Below are 22,088 nucleotides of genomic sequence, written 5' to 3'. Positions count from 1 at the left end.
ATAGTTGGACTCAAACACCACCCAAAGCACCAATTATCAAGATCCAAGTCCTTTGCCGCAGCCCGTACAATCACACTCTTGTAAAATTAATTATGTTAGGTATAATTTAATTGCATGTTAGGTCAAGTTGCACTTTTAACAAAATGGTTCATTTTAACATGCAATTAAATTATACCTAACATAATTACTTTGGTTCATTTGAACATGCAATTAAATTAATACTTAACATAATTAATTTCACAAGATAGTGATTGCAAATATAGTTAGGAAACTAAGCAATGCCTTTTACATGAGAATATTTCGTGGTGCACAATCTCATATGTAGCAATTTTTAATGTCCATTAAAATACAATTTGTAGAAAAATAATACTTCCTCCATTCCATTATTGTTGACATGTTTTTTTTTTTGAAGTGTTCCATTAATATTGACTTGTTTTTATTTTTAGTAATGATTTTATACTATAAATAACGTGTCATCACACACTTTTATATATTTTTACACTATAATCTCATTCTTCTAAATATCTGTGCCCAAAAAAAATAAGTCAATAATAAAGGAACGGCTCCGTCCCACTGTAAGTGAGACCTTTTTTTTGGGCACGAGAATTCAGAAATATGTATTTTGTGTGTAGGTGAAAAAGTGAAAAGGTGTTTAAAGGGAAAAACTTTTACCCAAAAAGGAAAGAGTCTCACTTACAGTGAGACGCCCAAAATAGAAAGAGTCTCAGATACAATGGGACGGAGGGAGTACTAAAATAACAATTTGCTATGCAACTTATCATAAATGGGTTTATGGACATGAAAGAATGGCCAGCTATTGAAATTTCATGTGTTTGTTGGGTATTTGTAACTCGAAAATTTAGAATTAAGTGTCGTTAGGTTTCTTCTTCTGAACTTGTGAAGGATGGATTGAAAATATATATCTATCACTAACCTTTTTGATAAAAAAAAAAGTCATTTAAACTTATCACCTACAAATATTGATAAGCACACTTTCATATATTAGTCTATATTTAAAAATAATTCAAAAATCATACTCCCTCCGTCCCAATAAAAGTGGTCACATTTCCTTTTTGGGTGTCCCATTAAAAGTGGCTACTTTCTAAAAATGGCAAAAGTTTATTTTAATTAAGTCAACAATTACTCACTAATTTGGTCAACAATTGTAGGCCACTTTCTAAAAATGTCAAAATTACTCACTAATTTGGTCAACAATTGTAGGCCACTTTCTAAAAATTACTCACTAATTTTGGTGGGTCACACTCAATTAAAACATAACAATCCCCTTCTTAATCTCCGTGCCCAAAAAAAAGTGGCCACTTTTATTGGGACGGAGGGAGTATATATCAATTTTATTTATTTCATCCTCCAATCGTGATCTATCTCATCCACCAAACCAAATGCCTCATTAAAAAATATTACTATATGATACTTTAATCTCATATAGCTTTTACCACGAATATGTAATACTCCCTCCGACCACAAAAAAGAGTCCTACTTACCCCTTTTTTTTGTCCATGAAAAATAGTCACATTTAACTTTTTAACCATAATTTGCATTAGCAGAGTAAAAAACAGTAACCTTTCCAATCTTATACAGAGTTCTAGTTCCATACCAGAATATCCAGAAAATGAATTCATGAGAGAAGATGATGTATGTTGTTGAAAGAGCTTCATTCCATCATATATATAATCTAAAAATAAAAAATAAAAAATACAAGGCTTGTTTTGTCTATTGTTGAAAGTGACTTGAAACTATTGAGTAATGAGTTTAGATGAGCTAAAAAATCTCCATCCAATTCTAAGACAGCCAACAAATAATAGGATAACAATATCTGTACAGTATCAAACTAAAATACCAAATGGAAACATAGAAAAAGAAGAAAGAAATGTGTTTAGCAGCATTTAATAATCTATGGAGTAGCCACAGGGAGTTTCTGATATGTGGATCTGTTTGGTAGAAGGCATTGGCCACCAAACCGCTGCTGCAAATAGACTAGAACAGCAAATAGAAGACCTCCAACCGATATAACGATATCCCAGGCAGTCGAATAGTAGTCCATTCTTGGATTCGCGTATATGTAACTCAACGACCAATTAGAACTACGCGGCCTGTAGAGGTCATACGCGTGTGGCAGTAAGCGAACAAATGTAGTACCTACGTAGAAAGACGGGGCAAGAGCCTTCTCCTTGGAATCGGAGAATAAATTGAATAGAATTTGAGGGAGCAGAAAGCCATCCAACATCAACCCAGCATAGGATTTGAGGTCGCCCCATACAGATTGTCTCCTCAAAACTGACTGTCTTGATAGGTGGACGAACCAAGCAACTAAAGCACCAGCAATATACAAAGGCAAGCACAAATATACAACTTTCTTGTCAGATATCCATAGGTTTTTCTGGCTTCCATCACCAGATCTTGAAGAAGCCCAGCTCATTTGGAGGAGACGAAATTCGAGTAGGAAAGCTATCATAGTTATTACCCTCACCAATACCTCATTAACTTCCACCCACCCATCACTACCAAAGTAAACATTCTTATTGTTGTGGCTTGTTGTGAAGAGAGCTTCAAAATTCAAGAGTAATGGTATTAAATGACCTAATGTGAGCACAATAAGCATTACCACAGAAATGAAGGGCAGTACATCAGCATGCCTCTTAACATGCAACAGCTGCAGACCAATGAAGATGCACGAAAGCGTGTTGGAAACCAGCACCATTGTGATCTCCAGATCCATTCTCCATATGGAGTCTTTCGCTTGGCCTGCGTAAACTGAATGCGAAAATATTTCAAAAGGTTCAAAGTAAAGTTGGTCAGATTTTTCTCGCATGCTTTCAATGGTTCCCTTCGCAACACCTGCAACTCTTGCATCAAGTGTAGCATACTGTATGTCCACCAAAATCTCACAATCCAACGACGAATTTCGCCCTACTCTTGCCTTAGGCGGGCCAATGTGCATGCAGCCAGTCATGCAGAGATGCCCTCTTTCGGCGTCATAAGTCCCTTCAGCAGAAATGTCGAACGATTTGATTTGCATATGTTCATTGCTGAGCTTGAAATAATGAGAGGATACAACAGTCAGTACATAGCTGATATTAATGATTGCATCACTAATGTTTTGCTTTTCTTGCCGGGATCCCTTTCCAAACACGGGAGATGACTGATAGGGCGTATTAGCTACATAAAGTGGCGAAGAGTAACCCCAAAGATCATTCACTCTCCGATTCTGGGCAACCATGTCAAATCTCATATCAGATGATAATGCATTAGGGTACTTCCTCCCCAACTCTTTCTGCATCGTCTTATTCGCACAACATCTCCTGGTCTTGTCAATCTCTGTGTACTCATACCTCAGACGCGTCACCCTAACATGCCGATTCTTTATACTTGACAAGGTAACTCTCCCAAAATAACCAGACTCATTGGCACTCCTAGTACTCCACAACTGACCAACAACAGGGCTCCGCTCCCTCAAACTCCACCGAGCTGGAAATCTCAAACTTACTCTGATCAAACATTCCCCAACAAAGCCCTCGTCTCCATCACTAAAAATACGGCAACCAACCATGTTAAGCCTCTTTCCCTTTCCATCCCATCTCCCCTCGGTAACCAAGGTCATATTTGGTTCAAATGGCAAACGATATCCGTTATGCCCGGAATCCCCAAACCCCAACAAGAACCTCACTCTACCATCCTCCAAACACTCAATTTCATTAAAGTACATCACACTTGGCAGGAGATCTGCATTTGCTCTACCAAGAAAATTGCAATTCCCACTTTTGCAATCCTTTTCATACTCCAGCTCAACAAATCCAGCAGACACAACATAGGCACACACTTTCTGCCCCAAATCCCCTACTCCTAAAGAAACATTTGCCATATCATCCAACAAGGAAAACACATTTCTTTGATTCTCTTTATCAATCAACTCGTACTTATAATTCCTCAAGTTCACGCCCAATATCGATACCAATTTCAGGTCAAAACCACCTCTTTCGCTCACATTCACATTCTCCAAAGTGCCGTTAACTAAACTACTGAAAATATTGGAGGAATTCAAGTAATCAAGCTTCAAAACAACATGATTGGAGCTCAGTTTGCCAAAACCAGAGCCGACCATGCAGAGCTTCCCCGAAAACGAATCCCAAAACCCTTTCAATGAAAAACTGACGGAATTCCAGGAATTACCTGGAGGCAACGGGATCCGCGGCGGCCGGAAATGCACAAGGCGCAACCCGCGCCGAGTGTAATTGCGAGAGCGGCCGACATTGTTCAGGCTCAATACCGCTTCAATTTTGAACACGGCGTCGTTGGCGGTCCGGTACGCCTTGTGGGAGGAGAAGGTCAGGGAACCAGGGATTCCATCCTTGCGGCAGTCGCTTGTCTTGCAATCGACGTGGGCGTGGCGAAGAGCGAGGAACCTAGGGTTCAGAAGCGGGGGATTGTCGCCCGGAAGCAAAGGCTGATCCCGCACAACGTCGCCGCAACGGTCGGAGTAGGATATCCCGGCAGCGGCAGCGGCGGAGATGAGGAAGAAAAGATGGGCGGCAGCCGTGAACTGCAATGCGACGAATCGCGGTATGGATTGGGAAATTAGGGACAAGTGGAATTGTGGAGCAGCGTTGGGATTCTGTGACGGTGGAATCATCGATCAAGGAAGAGGCGACCCTCAATTCTGATCACCGACGCCTATCATCCACCTATTTTACTCATTTTTCCCCTTTGCCTACAAAAATAGAAGTTTTTTTTTTTTTTTTTTTTTTTTGAGGCGACAAAAATAGAAGTTAAATGTTGTTTTTCATATTTAAAGATTCTATTTTAATAATAATAAAATGTTGTTTTCGTTAGGAAACATAAACGCAACTAACAGCCAATTCAAATATGAGATAATGATGCTTCTAAAAAAAAAATGAGATAATGATATCGTTTATTCAACAATACTATCAAAGAATTATTTACAAATAATTTTATCATGACTTAAAAAATAGTTGAATTAAAATTTTATTAAAAAAAAAGGAAAAAGAAAACTAACATTGATAACATAAAGACGCTAACAACTTATTGATAGCAGAAAAGAAAAACTAACGTTATTTCATGACTTAAAATACAAGAGAAGTACATGAATACATGAATTTTACTCACTTTTTAGTATTTAACCTGAACTTTAAATCTTAGTTATAAATACATGAACTTTACTTTTTTTTGTTATTTAACATGAACTTTAAAATATAGTTATAAATACATGAACTTTAAACTTATTACATTTTTGACTCGTTTTTTTTATTTTTTTTCCCAAATTAAAGCTGACTTGGAATGTTTGAATTTTGACGAGGATAATTTCTCGCTATAAAAATTAATCTTCACCGTTCAATTTTTGATCCATTTATTATATTCCGAATTTCTGAATTTGGCTTTCTGAATTATTAAATTGGCTTTCTGAAACCCCAAATCTTAAAGACGAAATTTGCTTTCTGAATTTGTGAAATTTGTAGACAAATTTTTATCGTTCACTTTTATATTATAGTTTTGGATTATTTTTCTCTAACAAAAAATATGACGCCGTATCTAAGCGCCGAATTGTCCACATTAAAATTCAAGCATTCCAAGTCAGCTTTAATTTGATAAAGATGAAAAACATGTTAAAAAATGAATAAGTTTAAAGTTCATTTATTTATAACTATGTATTAAAATTTATGTTAAATACCAAAAATGAGTAAAATTCATGTATTTATAATTAGGATTTCAATTTCATGTTAAATTCCAAAAAATGAGTAAAGTTCATATATTTATACACCAATTACCCTTTTAAAAATAAATAGAAATCGGGGTAATAAATCAATAAACAAGTGCTAAATTTTAGGTTAAAAACTATTAACCCCTTAAATAAAATTTGACAACTATGAAGTAATTATTTATAAATCAGTTCAAAACCATATAATTGTACACCAACACAAGTATGGAATTCGACAATAAACTTAAGGAAATAAATTATTTAATTTGTTTTGATGCAAATAAACCATATGTATGGAATTCTGGATCACTTAAAAACTTTTGGAAGTTAGAAGGGCCCAAAATACTCAGTTGGGCTTTTCTGGGCTCTAATCTGCGGCCCAATGGATTTAAAATATAAGATTAAAAAAAAGTTTTAAATTAAAAAGGTCCTACCGGGAGTCGAACCCAGGTCGCTGGATTCAAAGTCCAGAGTGCTAACCACTACACCATAGAACCTGATTGAAAGTAATTAAAATAAATTTATTTTTATCATCAAATATAAAAATTATTTAATTAATTTCACATCTAACTTCACAATTGAGTTGGATTTTGATATGTTATGCTACAAATAAATATTTGTGTTTTAGTTAGTCTGTGCACTAGCAATATGCTTAAGTATTTTCTTATATATATTCATTTCTTATTGCATTACTGAAGTGACCTCTCATATATGTAATGATGATATGATTTATAAAATTAATGTTTGGATATCGCGAGAGTAATAATTGCAACTTCGTTGGGACGACTCAAAAATGAATACGCATCAACTTCGTTAGGACGGAGGGAATATATATTATTATATTTTAAAAAGTAGCATATTGAAATTCGATGTGCAAATAAGAAAATGTGATATACTCCCTCCGTCCCCCAAACATCTTCCTATGGGAGGGTGGCACGAATTTTAATAAAAGTTAATTGTGTATAATGTATTTGATGAGTGGAGAACGAGTCTTACAAAAAGTTAAAATTGTAAGAATAATAGTGAATGCAATTATTTCTAAAAGTAGGTCATGAAGATGTTTTGAGGACGATACAAAATAGAAAGATATGAAAATGTTTGAGTGACTTGGAATTAGAACAAAAAGAATACATAAATAAATAAAATTATATTAACATGAATTAAATAAAAGCAGTGCTCACCGAACATAGAAAATATCAAAATAACTAGCATATTATTCTCCTCTCTAAGAAGTTATACTCATATATAATGCAATTTTAAATAATATCTACCAAATTTGAATTCACAACCTTTTAATCACACAAATTTCCCCACAAAATAGTAGGCCCCACCAACATATTAAATCTGCGCGAAGGCATAATAATGCAAAGCTGTATTGATCAGCACAAAGGAAAATATTTGAAAAATAATTAGTTCCCGACAAAAAAAAAGGGTGAAAATAGTATATTTTCAATCCATTAATTCAATAAGACCACTAAAAAATATCCGAGACCAACAATCACGAAAAAAATAAATTAAAATAACCATCAACATCAAATCTACTTTGTATTTTACTCAAAATAGAAAAATAAATCTACCGTATACCAGGTCACATTAGTTAAAGCATATTGATCATCTCAAACATTTTAGCTTAATGATATTCATCTTCTTCATAAAAATGAGTGATTTAGAGTAAGAATCCCAATCTTACATCCCCCAATTAAAAATAAAATAAAACATATTGATCTATAGCTGAGTGAAATTTATGGAATCATCGAAAAGAGACGGTGTTCAAGAATGTATCGAACTGCTATAACAACTTAATTGAGTGGATTAAAGTACGATTTTTATTTTGGTTCTCAAATTTTTCTCACAGTGAGACTTGTTATAGTTTAGGAGATTGGATGTGCAATCCGAGCTCATGTGATTTTGTCTTTTGTATTATTGTGGTGAACATTGTATTTTTGTTGGGTCGCACCCCTCGTGTTTTTTTTTTAATATATTTTATTTACCTAAAAATATATTGATCTATAGTTATAATGGGCACTTTTTTACATAATTAAGCCATTGCAAATTTGCAATTGATACACCGACTGCGAACAATTAATATACATTAAATTCACTTACTATTATAACTATAAAGAGTAATTAAAGATAATTTGGTGATTAGAGATTACGAGATTATTTAGTGATTAGAGATTGCACTTAAAGGAAATCTTATCCTCCTAATTAAGTAATACATCCATCTTTTGGCCTACCTCTTGAGCATAGCTTTGTTGAACGACAGAAGGCACAGTAACATTGATTCCCAGATGTTATAATCGCATAAAAATGTAACTTTTGATATAATTTATCAGTAATTGGTGCTTAAGTTACATCACGCGTTATAAATAAATAGACAAAATGGAGAATTGGTTAGGAGGCCACCGGTTACTTTTATAAGACATGATTAATAATAATTCGACTTAATTGAGTGTTTGATTGAGCCGTGATTGATAATTCGGTCCGCATCTAATTATTATTTATTTAAGTGATTATTTGTCACTTCAAAATTAGATGAATTATTTGATCACCCCTCCAATCCTATCAATTTTATCCATCTCTTCCACCAAATCAAACGCGTCTTAATTCTTGAATTAAGCCTGAAATGGATTAAGGGTTTAGAGGCAGCGAAATAATTGTGCATTTTATTATTGATTAACTAAAACATTAACTAATTATAATTAGCTAGGCCGGACAAGAGGTCCAGTCGACCTCACTTTGATAAAAGTGGCACGATTGAAAATCACGTTATTCTATAGTATTCTCTTCGCCTTATTTATAATGATATACTTCATCCGTCCCTTAAATAATTTTCTAATTGGGAACGACACGAATTTTAAGAAAAAAGTTATTAAATTTATTGAAACTGATGAAAAAATATTGTAATTATAATTAAAAGTTGTGAAAAGATGTTATAATTAATTAGTATTGTGAGATGTGAAAAATAAGAATAAATAAAGTATTATTAGTGGTGAGGTAGTGTCCCAAAATGTAATGAGAAATTATTTGGGGGACGGATGAAGTAATTTTTTTTAATACGGAAATTAAGAAAAATATATTTAGAGTGTAAAATAAATTAGAACTATGTAAAGTAAGTTTATGGTGTAAAATAAGTGAGAACCGTTTGTATAACTATAAAGTAAGTTGAGCACGAGAATTAAGTAGAGTTAATTTTTTTTTAATTGTTTAGAAGATGTCATTATAAATAGAATAAATTAAAAATAAAATTGTGCCATTATAAATGAAATAGGGCCGGGGGAATATTTTTCTTTTTCATTTGAAAACTCTGTAATGTTTTCGAGGCTTACATGAGGTTAAAACTTAAAATTTTATCGTTAAATTAAAATAAATAAACAGAATAATAAACTAGGCATACTAGTTAATTAGGAAGATTACTGATATTCTATTTGAGAAAAAGTTCAAACACATCCCAATGTTTTCTCATATGACCATTTAGAAGTATTAATTTTTTAATACAAAAAAAACCCTTTATATAATTTTAGTAATTGTGAAAATATGGTTAGGATCTTGTGAGAATTTATCTTTTTGTGAGAACAGAAAATCATGAACAAAAAACACATGAACAACGATGTTCATGACGAACCATAAACAAATACATAAAATACATTAATAAAAGCACATGAAAAACGATGTGAAAAAAGATACTATTTCTTTTTGTTTGTTTTGTTTTTAGTTATTTTTTGTTTGTTTTTATTTTATTAAGTTGGCTTTTTAAATATCCTTTATTTATTTTTTAATTGGTTATTATTTTTAATAATCTTGATTTATTTTTATAATTTCATTTTTATTTATTATTTTAGTTACAAGCATATTTGATTAATTTATTATTTTTGATTTATTTTATAAAATAAACACAATTAAATTTTATGTGTAAAAATTATTAAAATAAATATTATATAGTAATAAATAGTACTTCCTCCGTTCCATTTCAAGTGTCCTATTTTTTTTCGGCACGATTATTTAAAAATGTTAATTAGATTATTAAGTAGTGTGGTATAGAGTTGAAAAGATGATGTAGGCCCCAAGAATTCTTACTTTTTGAGAATGATTTTTTTCCATAAAGCTGAAAAGAATATTTAAAATGACAACCTAAAAAAACAAGATATTTGAAGTGGGACGGAGGGAGTGAGATATAGTAACAAACGAGAGTTAGTCGACAGTGTGATCCATAAATAATTATACTTTTTTTTTTGGGGTTAATTTGTTTTAAATCCACCAACTTTACACAATTTTTGGTTTTTCCCAAAACAAATAAAAATGTGTTCTAAATACACAAACTTTCACACATTTTGGAATTTCCCACGAAAGTCAATTCAGATAAATTTAAATTTATCTTAGAGTCGAATTTTGTTGTCGTGTAATATCTTAAAGGTTTAATTTGGTACAATTTATTTCACAACAATTAAAATATCCAAATTTTATAGTATATAACATCATATATATCTTCTACGTTAGCAAAATTCAGCATCACGCCAAATTCAATTTTGTTTGAATTGACTTTTATGGGAAATTTAAAAAATTATGAAAATTCATGTATTTAGAACAAACTTTTATTTGTTTTGAGAAAAATCAAAAACTGTGTAAAGTTTATGTATTTAAAACAAATTAATCCTTTTTTTTTTACGGACGTAAATAATTAATACTTAAAAATAAGAATATGCAACTATTAGAGAAAAATTGTGGGCCGAGATACCAATTATTGTGGTAGTGAGACATCGCAAATATCCATGATTGGAGCCCTCAACTTGCTGTAAATCCACATAAATAATGATGAAATATTTACATGGCCCATTTTTATCCTATTCTTTCTGCGTTATAACATATATAAATATCCTCATGCAATCAAGTTTTTTCAAATATATATCATCAACTATTGCTGGCGGCAGTGGCGGAGGCTAAGGGTGCTCCCAATTTTTCATTTTTCAAAAATATGTAATTGAATTAAGATTGAGAAAATATAACAGAACCCGTCACTCACCCATTTCTGAAATATTAAGGGAGTCATATATCTCACTTAACATAGCAATTTGGAAAATCTTATTCAAGAAATGATGTTAAGTTGACATCTATTTCAGTGGCGGAGCCAGAAATTAATTTGGGAGAGGGCTAAACTTACACGGGGGATCGGGGGCGGTAGCTCCCGAGAATTTTTTTTTGGACATTCCGTATATTAAAGGCATTATTTTATTAAAAGACAAGCATAATACTAATAATAAAGAACAACATTTTCATAGATTATATAATTTAAATATATAACAAATTAGTTTCAATACATTAAAAATCTTTTTGGGACATTATGTATTTTAAAAGCATTTTTATTAAAAGACGAGCATAATAGTAATTATAAAGAACAACATTTTCATATACTATATAGTTTCAATATATTACTACAAATTAATTTCAATACATTACAAACTTTTTTTTTTGTCATTTCGTACATTTTAGGCATTTTTTATTAATAGACAAGCATAATAACAATAATAACAAATAATATTTTCATAAATTATATATTTTCAATAAATTACAAGCTAGAATCAATAACAATAAAACACAAGCATAGTAATAATAGCCAACAAATTTTTTTTGGGCATTTTCTATTAAAAGACAAGCATAATAGTGATAATAATGTATAATATTTTTATAGATTATATAGTTTTAAGTAACACAATTATCCTTATATTAATTATAAATAGAAGAATATAACAAGCTAATCAACTTTTGTAAAACACATTTCTTTTATAATATAAACATATATCTATATATATTAAAAAAAAAAAAACTCAAAATTTGGGAGGCCCCCCTAGCCCCCCCCCCCCCCCCCCCCCCCCCCCCCCCCGGCTACGCCCCTGATCTATTTTACCCGTAGTCATTACTTCTGTCAGTGAGCATTTTATGCAATGTAGATTATATCAAGAATGATTTGCGAAGTCGTAAGAAAAACGAGTGAATGATAGTTTAGTAGTGTACATTGAGAATCATATTTTTTAAATAGTTGATAACACGAACATCTTGCAACGTTTTTTAATTGATGATTGAGTACACATCGAAATTAATTATTTTTATTTTTTCAAACAAAACCAACTAACTCTCAAAATATATACTCCCTCCGTCCACGAAAGAACTTCCTATTTTTCTATTTCGGGACGTCCACGAAAGAACTTCCTACTTTTTCCTATTTTGGGACAATACCCCACCACTTAAAAAATACTCCACTTTTAAGACAATTCCCACCACTCAAATAACATTAATTAAAACAACACAATAAATTATTACTCCCTCCGTCCCTGAAATGGCTTCCTCTTTGGGGACGGCACGGATTTTAATAAAAAGTTGTAAATTGTATTGATAGTGGATGAAAAATGATATAATTATTATTGGAAGTTGTGAAAAATGTTATAATTAGTATTGAGAGTGGTGAAAAGTGAAAAGTAAGAATAAATAAAGTATTGTTAGTAGTGGGGTAGGTTTCCAAAAATGGAAAGAAAGAAAGAGGAAGTTATTTGGGGGACGTCCCAAAATGGAAAAAGAGGAAGTTATTTTAGGGACGGAGGGAGTATTACTTTTTCACAATTCCCAATACACTTTACAACTTTTTCTCCACTCTCAATACACTATACAACATTTTATTAAAACTCGTGCCACTCCCTCATAGGAAGTTCTTTCATGGACGGAGGGAGTATATTCTTAGATTATTTGTAGCGTATTTGATCTATTTCCTATATAAAAATATTATTATTATTTCCAAAAAAAAATGATACGTGAGCTACCGCCCTCGAACGCCGTAAAATCCAGACCTCTTCCTTTAATGAGAACTTCTGGCTCCGCCACTAGTCGGCGGCACCCTACACCACGACACATGGGGGCTCGACCACGTTGAAAACTTTTTTGTCTAAATTAATGTCCCATGTTAGTAAAAGGGAGAAAAAAAATAGAAAAAAAAAATTAAAAAAAAAATATGCCTATTAGGTGGCCGTACAAAATCGTAAGATTCATGGTGGCACGTGTCGGTAAAATAGGACATGCATTTGTGCCCACAATTTATTGAGAGATGACAGTCAAAAAAGGTAGATCATATTTGATAGAGCGCAATAGCATTTGCTCATGACATCTCAGCCTTAAATATATACAAAAAAACCTCATTTTGTGTAATGATAGGGCAGTCAATCGAGTGATTAAGGTCTAATTATGATTAGGCGGCAGTCTTATGCAATTTACTACTATAGCGACATGTATATAATCAGATTAAAAATTTTAAAAAAATGAGAATGTTTATTAATGTTTGCAAATCCTATATAAAATAATTGGAAGTTAGCTAAGTGCTAACTCCACTGAATAGTTTGAATGAAAAAGAACGGACTTGGTTGATTAGAAGAGTATATGTTTATTTCTTCCATAACGCCATCGAATATTATATATATATAGTATTACTCACTTTCATCCTAAAATTATAGGTTTTGTAGTGATCTGTTTAATTAGGTTTTGTAGCATTTATTATCTCATTATTTTGGTGAAAACCAACCTTGTTTTATTAACCGTTGTAATTAATCAGTGGCGGAGGGGGTTCAATTTTTTTTAATAAAATTCAATAAATAAAAAATAAAAAGTTAAATTAAAATTCAATAATAATCGTTAACACAATTATAATATCTTTTAAATTACAAAAAATAATTTTCAGATTGTCTTTCGTGTTCACTTCATCTAAACGTCGATTCAACTCTAAAGCTTGCATGTCAATGTTAATGCAAAATTTCTCAACTCGGTAATTAACGATGTAGATAAAATCATAGTATTTTTCTATTTTCAATATAATGGGAAAATATTAATGTATGCATAACAAATATTATCCGATTAAAAATCTATACTGACTATCTACTATAATTGATTAATTTCTATTAACAGAATACCAACAAATTTTATTTGACCATCCCTGCCCCTATATGTGTACATGCTCGTACTTAATTTGCTCAAACTGGATATTGTAAAAAGTCTTAATTTTTTGATTATTTTTTACTTGGGGTTCTTTTAATGATTGATAATTTGGGTACTAGATTCTTGAATGCAACTAATTATTGGAACATCTTTAACATGATTACCAACAAATTGAAACCATATATCATACGTGCGTATTAACTTCGTACACGTAATATTTAGAGTTTGAGCTTTAAATTTCATTTATGCAGACACATGAAAACTTCTTATCAAAACCTTTTTCACGTAATATATGTTTCTTTACTAATTAAGGAAGGAAATTAAGAATGGTGGGATTCCAACCTTAAACGTGGCACCAATAGTTAATCATGTAGGCCTTCGTAGGCAAAGTTATGTGAAATTTGTCGAGGTGGCAAAATTTTGAGTAGTTTTTATATGTTACGATTATATTTTTTTATTTTCTTTTGATCCGTAAATGTGTCAATGGTTGAGGCACTGGCTTATAATACTGCACTCATGAATATATATCTTCTATATATAGCCCTTTCCAACTATCGTATCTTCATAAAATTTTGGAATTCAAGAACTAAGCTCCCTCTCCAATTAAGCCTTGGTTAATTCTAAGGGAGAGAGAGAGAGAGAGAGAGAGAGAGAGAGAGAGAGAGAGAGAGAGAGAGAGAGAGAGAGAGAGAGATTGGTTACCATGCAACCTCCAGCTATATTCGTCTTTGGGATCTTAGGTGAATATATATCTAACTCAAAATTTGAATTTCTTTAATTTGTATATATATCTAGCCACTTCAAAATGATGAGTAACACATGATTTCATGTTGATCAAAGCTTCTTTCTTTTGTAGGCAACATAGTTTCATTTTTGGTGTATCTTGCTCCAGTGTAAGTTATCTTTCGTGTGTGCGCGCTCAATTCGTTATTATCATTTTCACGAAAATAATCATTTTCATTATAACCTAACCCTTTTATTTAGGGAATGGTTCTAATGATAAGCTGCTAGTAATGCATGAATAATCATTCAAACCCGAGTTCGAATCTTACATGGGAGAAAATTTAACCAATTAAACTGAATTGCGTCTATTCATGCATTATGAGCAGCTCATTGAACACTACATACTGACTTATTCGTTATTCTTATTTCTCACGAAAACAGTCATTCTCAGTATAATTTAATATATCGTGACAGGCCGACATTCCATAGAATCGTGAAGAAGAAATCAACGGAAGGGTTTAAATGCGCGCCATACGTGGTTGCATTACTTAGCAGTATGCTATGGATTTTTTATGCCAGTCTCAAATCAAATGAGACTCTTCTCATCACCATCAATTCCGTTGGCTGTTTCGTCGAGACTCTATACATCTCCATTTACATTATCTATGCATCCAAAGAGCTTAGGGTAACTACTTCTCCAAATTAAAAATCATTACAAAAATATTAAATTTACATTATTGCTAATTTTTTAATTTCATGTTAATTGTTTCATATTGCAGCTAACGGCTCTCAGACTAACTATGCTTCTCGACGTTATTGGGTTCGGCTCGATTCTATTTTTAACACTCTTTTTCCTAAAAGGACCTCAGCGAGTTGTGGTTCTTGGATGGGTATGCGTAACACTGTCTGCAGTTGTGTACATCGCACCTCTAACCATCATGGTACGCTAGTAATATCAATATTATTATAACAAGTCAGAAGCTTTTTTAGGACAATAATTTAGACTGATTAATAAAGTAATGCACCAGCAGGATAATACTCGAATAATTAAGATGAGCCGAGAATTATCCTACTGATGCGTTACTTATTAATTAGTGTCTTACGTACTTTTGCAAACTCAGAATTTTTTGTCTTAATTTCCAAATCAATCTAAGTTACTGTCCTAAAAAACCCTCTAACTGTGACATATGTACATATAGGGAAAAGACAAATTAATAAATATATTTTATGATATTTTGCAGAAACAAGTTATTCGAACAAAGAGTGTAGAGTTCATGCCAATCTCACTCTCATTTGCACTTCTACTCAACGCTGTGATGTGGTTTTTCTATGGTTTACTGCTCAGGGATATCTACATTGCGGTAATTATTTTCTTGATTTATCTAGAGCTATATATTATGCTTTTTTCTTAATAAATATTTTAGCTTATTTAGATTTCTTACTTCTAATTTTGAGCTTGGTTGATTTTTTACTAGATTCCTAACACGGTGGGATTTGTATTTGGACTACTCCAAATAATTCTATATTATTTTTACAAGAGCAGCAGCATAGATTATGCTGAAAAGCAGAAACTTCCAACTGCTATCAAGCCCGAAACGACGTCGAATCCGGATCAGATACACCCTGTTTGCCCTCTACCTCAGAATGATCAAGATTTGGAAATTACGGTTACTGTCTTAATCGAAAATGGTGGTGCAAGCGTTGTGGAGCCCAAACAAACCTCTGCGGATCCTCATGATCAGCCTAATTAATCAAAATTAAGATTTCTAATATCATGTGATTAAAGGTGGTCATGGCCCATTTTAATTAACAAGTATAAATCAAGGTTTCCTACTGGGGCCATTATGCTTTCATGGTGTTGGGTAATTTTAATTTGCTGGCTGCATGCCATGTAAAATATCATGTTTCTTTTTTATCTGATGTTTTGTAAAATGTGTATTACATCAATCAAAACTATTGCACTTTTTATTAATTGGTTATGATATATCTGTAAAATTATGAAAATACCTTTATTTTTTTAGAAGTATTTTTTAAATCATAAGGGAGTCCGGTGACCCCATTGCCCACCTCCAAGCTCCTGCTTATAGTATATAAAAAGCACTTATTGTTTCCCTGATCACTATTTTTATAGAAAAAAAATACCGCAATTCACACGGTGTAATCATAGTATAAATAATAATCGATTATCGTATCCATGTAGACAAGTGATAATTGAAAACACTCCAAATAATCGAAATAAATACTACTGCAATATTCAAGCAAATAAAAATATGGTGGAGAAAATAACTAGAGTACTCAACACTGAGCAAATAATAAAGACACTGACCATAGGGAATATGTTATCGTTAATTACATACATGCATTCAAACCTATTGATTCAATTACCAATTTTAATCCAGCCCTGATGAAAGATCACAATCCTATTCATAATCTTCTCTAACGAATAACTATGAAAGTAGATTAATAAATTCTCTATCGTTCAAGTCTCAAAGGAAAAAATTAACTCCAAATAACACACAAACATAGGGCTGGGAATTTCGGGATCGAGTAATCGGGTACCCGATACCCGACCCGAAAAAATCGGGTATCGGGTACCCTATACCCGAAAAATTCGGGATCGGGGTCGGGGTCGGGTATTTAGGGTGTGAAAAAATCGGGTATCGGGTATACCCGAATTACCCGATTAAAAATAAGGGGGGATTTGAAATTTTAATTTTAATTTTTTAGGGGCCCTAGTTCACTGCCAGTGTCGTCACTCTCTGTCTCTCATTCACTCCCTCCCGCCGCTCATTCCCTCCCGCCGCGGCCGCACTGCTCCAGCCTCCTCGCGGCCACGCATGCCTCCGTACCTGAGCGGCGACCCCGTCGCCGGTCTCCCCCACCTGACCACCGCGCAGCAGCAGTCTCGAGTCGCCTCCGCGCAGCAGCAGTCTCCAGTCGCGGCGCCGCCTCCGAGCTGCCTCTTCTGGATCTGGATCTGCCTCTTCTCCCACAGCAACAGCGCCGCGCCGCCTCCGAGCTCCGAGCCTCCGACCATCGTCCTCTGCCTCTTCTCCCACCCCTACATTTCTGGCATCCAATTCATTTTGATTTTGATTTTTGATTTCTGGATCTGGACAAGCTCGGGTAAATTCGGGTACCCGAATACCCGATTCGGATACCCGAGTCGGGTATTAGGGTACCCGATTTAGTAATCGGGTTCGGGATCGGGTACTATTTTTCACCGATTTTCGGGTTCGGGTACCCGATTTTTTCGGGTAGGGTACCCGAACCCGACCCGATTCCCACCCCTACACAAACACTACAAGAATTTGGCTAATAGACAACATATTATAGACGGCAAGTTTAAAATCTTGTTGTCTGTTCACTCATAGACGACGGTATATCATCTCTATGTTGTCTATAACGCAGTCATAGACGACGGTCACTATTTCACGTTGTCTATTGACTTTAAAGAATATATAGCTTCTTATTGCCAATTCTATCACATTCAAGTCTCAAGGTAAATCTATATCATGCAATCCTGAATCGACTGAACAATCATCACATTCATGTCTCAAATTGAATAGCTAGATATGTAAATTATTGATGATATAATTCACAAGAAATCACCAGGAATCATATTGACTATCCATCAATTAAAATCTATATAATATTATAAATTAATTTATCTGCACCTACTTAATTTGCTCAAACTGGATATTGCAAAAAGTATTTTTGATTAGTTTTGACTTAGGGTTCTTCTAATGATTGATCATTTGAGTACTGGATTCTTGAGTGCAACTAATTAAAGAAACTGCTTTAACATGATTATCAACAAATTGAAACCATATACTATCATACGCGTGCATTAATTAACTTCGTACACGTATTATTTTTAATTAATTTGAGCTTTTAAATTTCATTTATGTAGACACATGAAAATTATATTTTTTGTTAAAACGTCATATTTTTCAGAAAATAAATGCATTTACTGTTAAAATTAAAGCATTAATTTAAAAAGAGGTTTTGACAAACAAAATCACAAACTATTTTGAAATTACAATTTTAACATAATTTTTAAAGCGTGACGAATAAAATTACCACTTTTTAAATTTTTGCAATTCCGTGTACTCAATTATTTTCATGTGAAAGCCAAACCAAATTACCATAAATAGAACTAAAAATGACAAGCTAAAATTGTCAAGGAGAAGGCCACAACAAAAGAACATATAGAATTAAGTGTTAATAGGCAAAAATGCCCTTTTCTTATAAACACTTGTAAAAATACCCTTTTTCATTAAGTGAAAGCATTGCATCATGCATGTCCTTGACAGCACTCCAGCAACCCCCTCCCCCCAAAAAAAATGGGGGAACGGAATAGCAAAAAATGGAAGTTAGTGATTTAATTCGCCATACTTCGAAAGTCACGTTAAATTATAGTTTCGAAATAGTTTGTTTTTTTATTCGTACCCCTTAAAAAATGAAACTTTCTTTCTCTCTAGAATTTGAACATTGTGCTTCATGATTCATTTATTAAAATGATGCATTCATCATAAACTATGATCAAAAAGTTGAAAATAATTATTCGTTTTCATTTTAAATAAAAATTATCATTTGAACCTCTATAGTATTTTTTATTTTTTTGAGGAAAGAACCTCTATAGAGTTAAAGTTTGTTTTATTTACTAATTTAGGAAGGAAATTAAGAACGGTGGGATTCCAACCGTAAACGTGGCACCAATAATTAAACACTAGGACTTCGTAGGCAAGTTGTGTAAAAGGTGTCGAGTGGCAAATTTGAGTAGTCTTTATATGTTACGATTATTTTGTTTATTTTCTTTTGATCCATAAAGGTGTCAATAGTTGAAGCACTGGCATATAATACTGCACTCACGAATAAATATCTTCTATATATATAACCCTTTCCAGCTATCATAACTTCATAAAAATTTTGGAATTCAAGAACTAAGGTGCCTCTCCAATTAAACCTTTGGTTAATTGTAATCTAGAGAGCTAGAGAGAAACAAAATTAGAAGTTTGGTTCTTTTCACCATGCAACCTGCAGCTATATTCGTCTTCGGTATCTTAGGTGAATATATATAACTCAAAATTTGAATTTCTTTGTGTATATATCTAGCCACTTCAAAATGATGAGTAACACATGATTTGATGTTGATCAAATCTTCTTTCTTTTGTAGGCAACATAGTTTCATTTCTGGTGTATCTTGCTCCAGCGTAAGTTATCTGTGTGTGTGTGTGCGTGGTGTATATATCTTGGTTCCAATGAGAATGAGAATTGATATAAATAATGGCCAGTATATATATCTTGGGTTCGTATCCTACGAGGGCAAAACATTTCATCAATGAACTGAATTGCGGGTATTCATGCATTATACATACTGACTTATTCATTATTCTCACTTCTCACGTAAATAATCATTCTCAGTATAACCTAACCCTATTTATATAATTTTATATAATATACTGTCGGTGCATATATATATGTTTTATTGAATATATTTTAATGTTGTGTGACAGGCCGACATTCCATAGAATCATAAAGAAGAAAACAACAGAAGGGTTTAAATGTGTGCCATACGTGGTTGCATTATTTAGCAGTATGCTATGGATCTATTATGCATATCTCAAATCAAATGAGATTCTTCTCATCACCATCAATTCCGTTGGCTGTTTCGTCGAAACTATATACATCTCCATTTACATGACTTATGCATCCAAAGAGCGTAGGGTAAATACTTCTCCAAATCAACAATCATTACAAATATGAATTCACATTATTGCTAATATTTCAATTTCATCATGGTTAATTATTCATATTGCAGCTAAGGGCTCTCAAACAAACTATCCTTCTCGACGTTATTGGGTTCGGCTCGATTCTGTTTTTCACGCTCTTTTTCCTAAAAGGACATCAGCGAGTTGTGGTTCTTGGCTGGATATGCGTAATATTGGCTGCAGTCGTGTACCTCGCACCTCTAGCCATCATGGTACGCCAGTACTCCCCCCGTCCACGATAATTGTGGTCTTTTTTGCTATTTTTGTCCGTCTGCTTATAACAAGTGTGATTTTTCATCACAAATCTCTTATCACAAATTATTTATTAATTACCTAACAAATCAATCCGATGGGTATCCTTTATTCACTTTATGCATATTTCTCAATATTTTCTTAAAAATGTAACAGTGCGTATGTACAGATAGGACAAAATACAAATTAACTAACACGTTTCATGATATTTTTTGCAGAAACAAGTTATTCGAACAAAGAGTGTAGAATTCATGCCAATCTCACTCTCATTTGCTCTTTCACTCAGCGCTGTGATGTGGTTTTTCTATGGTTTACTGCTCAAGGATATCTACATTGCGGTAATATTAATTTCTTGATTTATCTAGATCTATATATATTATCCTATCCGTCCTAGTTAAGCTGATCAACTTTTTTTTCGGCACGAGATTTAAGAAACTAGTGTTTTAAGTGTGTTTGGTTATAAAAGTGAATTAGCGATTAGATGTTTCTTTGCTTATATTTACTTCATATAAAGAAATTGATCAAGTTAGTTGGGACGTATGGAGGGAGTATGTTTTTTTTCTTAATTACTTATGGTTGATGGTCTCACTAAATATTTTAGCTTATTTAGATGTCTCACTTCTAATTTTGAACTTGGTTGATTTTTTTACTAGATTCCTAACACGGTGGGATTTGTATTTGGACTACTCCAAATATTTCTATATTATTTTTACAAGAACAGCAACATAGATTATGCTGAAAAGCAGAAACTTCCAACTGCTATCATTCTCGAAACGACGACGAATCCAGATCAGATACACCATGTTTGCCCTGTGCCTCAAAATGATCAAGATTTGGAAATTACTGTTACAGTCTTAGTTGAAAATGGTGGTGAAGGCGTTGTGGAGCCCAAACAAACCACTGTGGATCCTCATGATCAGCCTAATTAATCAAAATTAAGATTCCTAATATCATGTGATTAAAGGTGGTCATGGCCCTTTTTTAATTAACAAGTATAAACCAAGGTTTACTATTAATGGGGCCATTATGCTTTCAAGGTGTTGGGTAATTTCAATTTGCTGGCTGCATGCCATGTAAAATATCTCATGTTTCTTTTTCATCTGATGTTTTATAAAATGTGAACTATTGCACTTTTTCATGGGATGTACCATAATCATAAAATTAAGTGATATTTTTAGTAAATAAATATAAATATTAAACATAATTTATAAGTAACAAATTAAATTAAAGACATAATATTGTATATTTATTTAGGTATGTTTTTAATTCTTATATACAATATTAGGTAATCTCATTTATTACGGTAACATGCAATCAATATTTTCTATCATCAACAAAAATTAAAATATGTACGTAGTTAGTTGCAACTTATTTGATAAAGTAACAACATGCATGCTGTTCAACCTAAAGTGTACTCTTTAGATTGCTCGCAAGAGAACGAGGTCAATCGTAGAGTGACAAGTTGACCCAAGTCGTATTTCTCGAGAAAGACTTAACAGGGCTAATTATCTATGTGTTAAACACGTAAAAATAAAAACACCTAAACATTCTAACCAGTTTTCAAGTGATCAAGTAAAGTAACTAAAACAACGAGAAATAAATTCAAAGTAATAAACAAACGGAAATTCAAGGATTAA

General features: G+C 32.9%; 3 protein-coding genes and 1 non-coding gene across 4 annotated transcripts; 2 read left to right on the top strand and 2 right to left on the bottom strand.

Moving 5' to 3' along the window:
* Positions 1–1,769: 1,769 nt before the first annotated feature.
* LOC130987843 (uncharacterized) lies at positions 1,770–4,756 on the bottom strand. Its single transcript, XM_057911540.1, has one exon. The coding sequence runs from the start codon at positions 4,646–4,648 to the stop codon at positions 1,913–1,915; it is 2,736 nt and encodes a 911-aa protein (XP_057767523.1). The 5' UTR covers positions 4,649–4,756; the 3' UTR covers positions 1,770–1,912.
* Positions 4,757–6,156: 1,400 nt separating this feature from the next.
* On the bottom strand, positions 6,157–6,228 carry TRNAQ-UUG (transfer RNA glutamine (anticodon UUG)). Its single transcript has one exon. It is a non-coding gene; the product is annotated as a tRNA-Gln (tRNA).
* An 8,027-nt stretch (positions 6,229–14,255) lies between these two features.
* On the top strand, positions 14,256–16,397 carry LOC130987855 (bidirectional sugar transporter SWEET14-like). The gene is made up of 6 exons (XM_057911559.1): positions 14,256–14,442; positions 14,559–14,595; positions 14,900–15,110; positions 15,205–15,366; positions 15,667–15,786; positions 15,901–16,397. The coding sequence occupies exons 1-6, from the start codon at positions 14,406–14,408 to the stop codon at positions 16,174–16,176; spliced, it is 843 nt and encodes a 280-aa protein (XP_057767542.1). The 5' UTR covers positions 14,256–14,405; the 3' UTR covers positions 16,177–16,397.
* A 2,893-nt stretch (positions 16,398–19,290) lies between these two features.
* LOC130987856 (bidirectional sugar transporter SWEET14-like) lies at positions 19,291–21,589 on the top strand. Its single transcript, XM_057911560.1, has 6 exons — positions 19,291–19,495; positions 19,605–19,641; positions 19,945–20,155; positions 20,250–20,411; positions 20,670–20,789; positions 21,105–21,589. The coding sequence occupies exons 1-6, from the start codon at positions 19,459–19,461 to the stop codon at positions 21,378–21,380; spliced, it is 843 nt and encodes a 280-aa protein (XP_057767543.1). The 5' UTR covers positions 19,291–19,458; the 3' UTR covers positions 21,381–21,589.
* Positions 21,590–22,088: the final 499 nt, after the last annotated feature.

Source organism: Salvia miltiorrhiza, chromosome 6 (genome assembly GCF_028751815.1).
Source record: "Salvia miltiorrhiza cultivar Shanhuang (shh) chromosome 6, IMPLAD_Smil_shh, whole genome shotgun sequence".
Classification (NCBI taxonomy): domain Eukaryota; kingdom Viridiplantae; phylum Streptophyta; class Magnoliopsida; order Lamiales; family Lamiaceae; genus Salvia; species Salvia miltiorrhiza.
Note: the sequence above shows the minus strand (reverse complement) of the source record. Positions and strands in the feature narration are given on the sequence as shown.

What these genes read in the sequence shown, in the direction of transcription:
- LOC130987855 (XM_057911559.1), top strand. Translation starts at nt 14,406, where the DNA reads ATGCAACCTCCAGCTATATTCGTCTTTGGGATCTTAG. An exon ending in TTGGTGTATCTTGCTCCAGT is followed by an intron (nt 14,596 to 14,899) that starts GTAAGTTATCTT and finishes ATATCGTGACAG; the next exon opens with GCCGACATTCCATAGAATCG. An exon ending in TCGCACCTCTAACCATCATG is followed by an intron (nt 15,367 to 15,666) that starts GTACGCTAGTAA and finishes GATATTTTGCAG; the next exon opens with AAACAAGTTATTCGAACAAA.
- LOC130987856 (XM_057911560.1), top strand. Translation starts at nt 19,459, where the DNA reads ATGCAACCTGCAGCTATATTCGTCTTCGGTATCTTAG. An exon ending in ATTCGTCTTCGGTATCTTAG is followed by an intron (nt 19,496 to 19,604) that starts GTGAATATATAT and finishes TTTCTTTTGTAG; the next exon opens with GCAACATAGTTTCATTTCTG. An exon ending in CTGGTGTATCTTGCTCCAGC is followed by an intron (nt 19,642 to 19,944) that starts GTAAGTTATCTG and finishes GTTGTGTGACAG; the next exon opens with GCCGACATTCCATAGAATCA.
- LOC130987843 (XM_057911540.1), bottom strand. Translation starts at nt 4,648, where the DNA reads ATGATTCCACCGTCACAGAATCCCAACGCTGCTCCACAATTCCACTTG.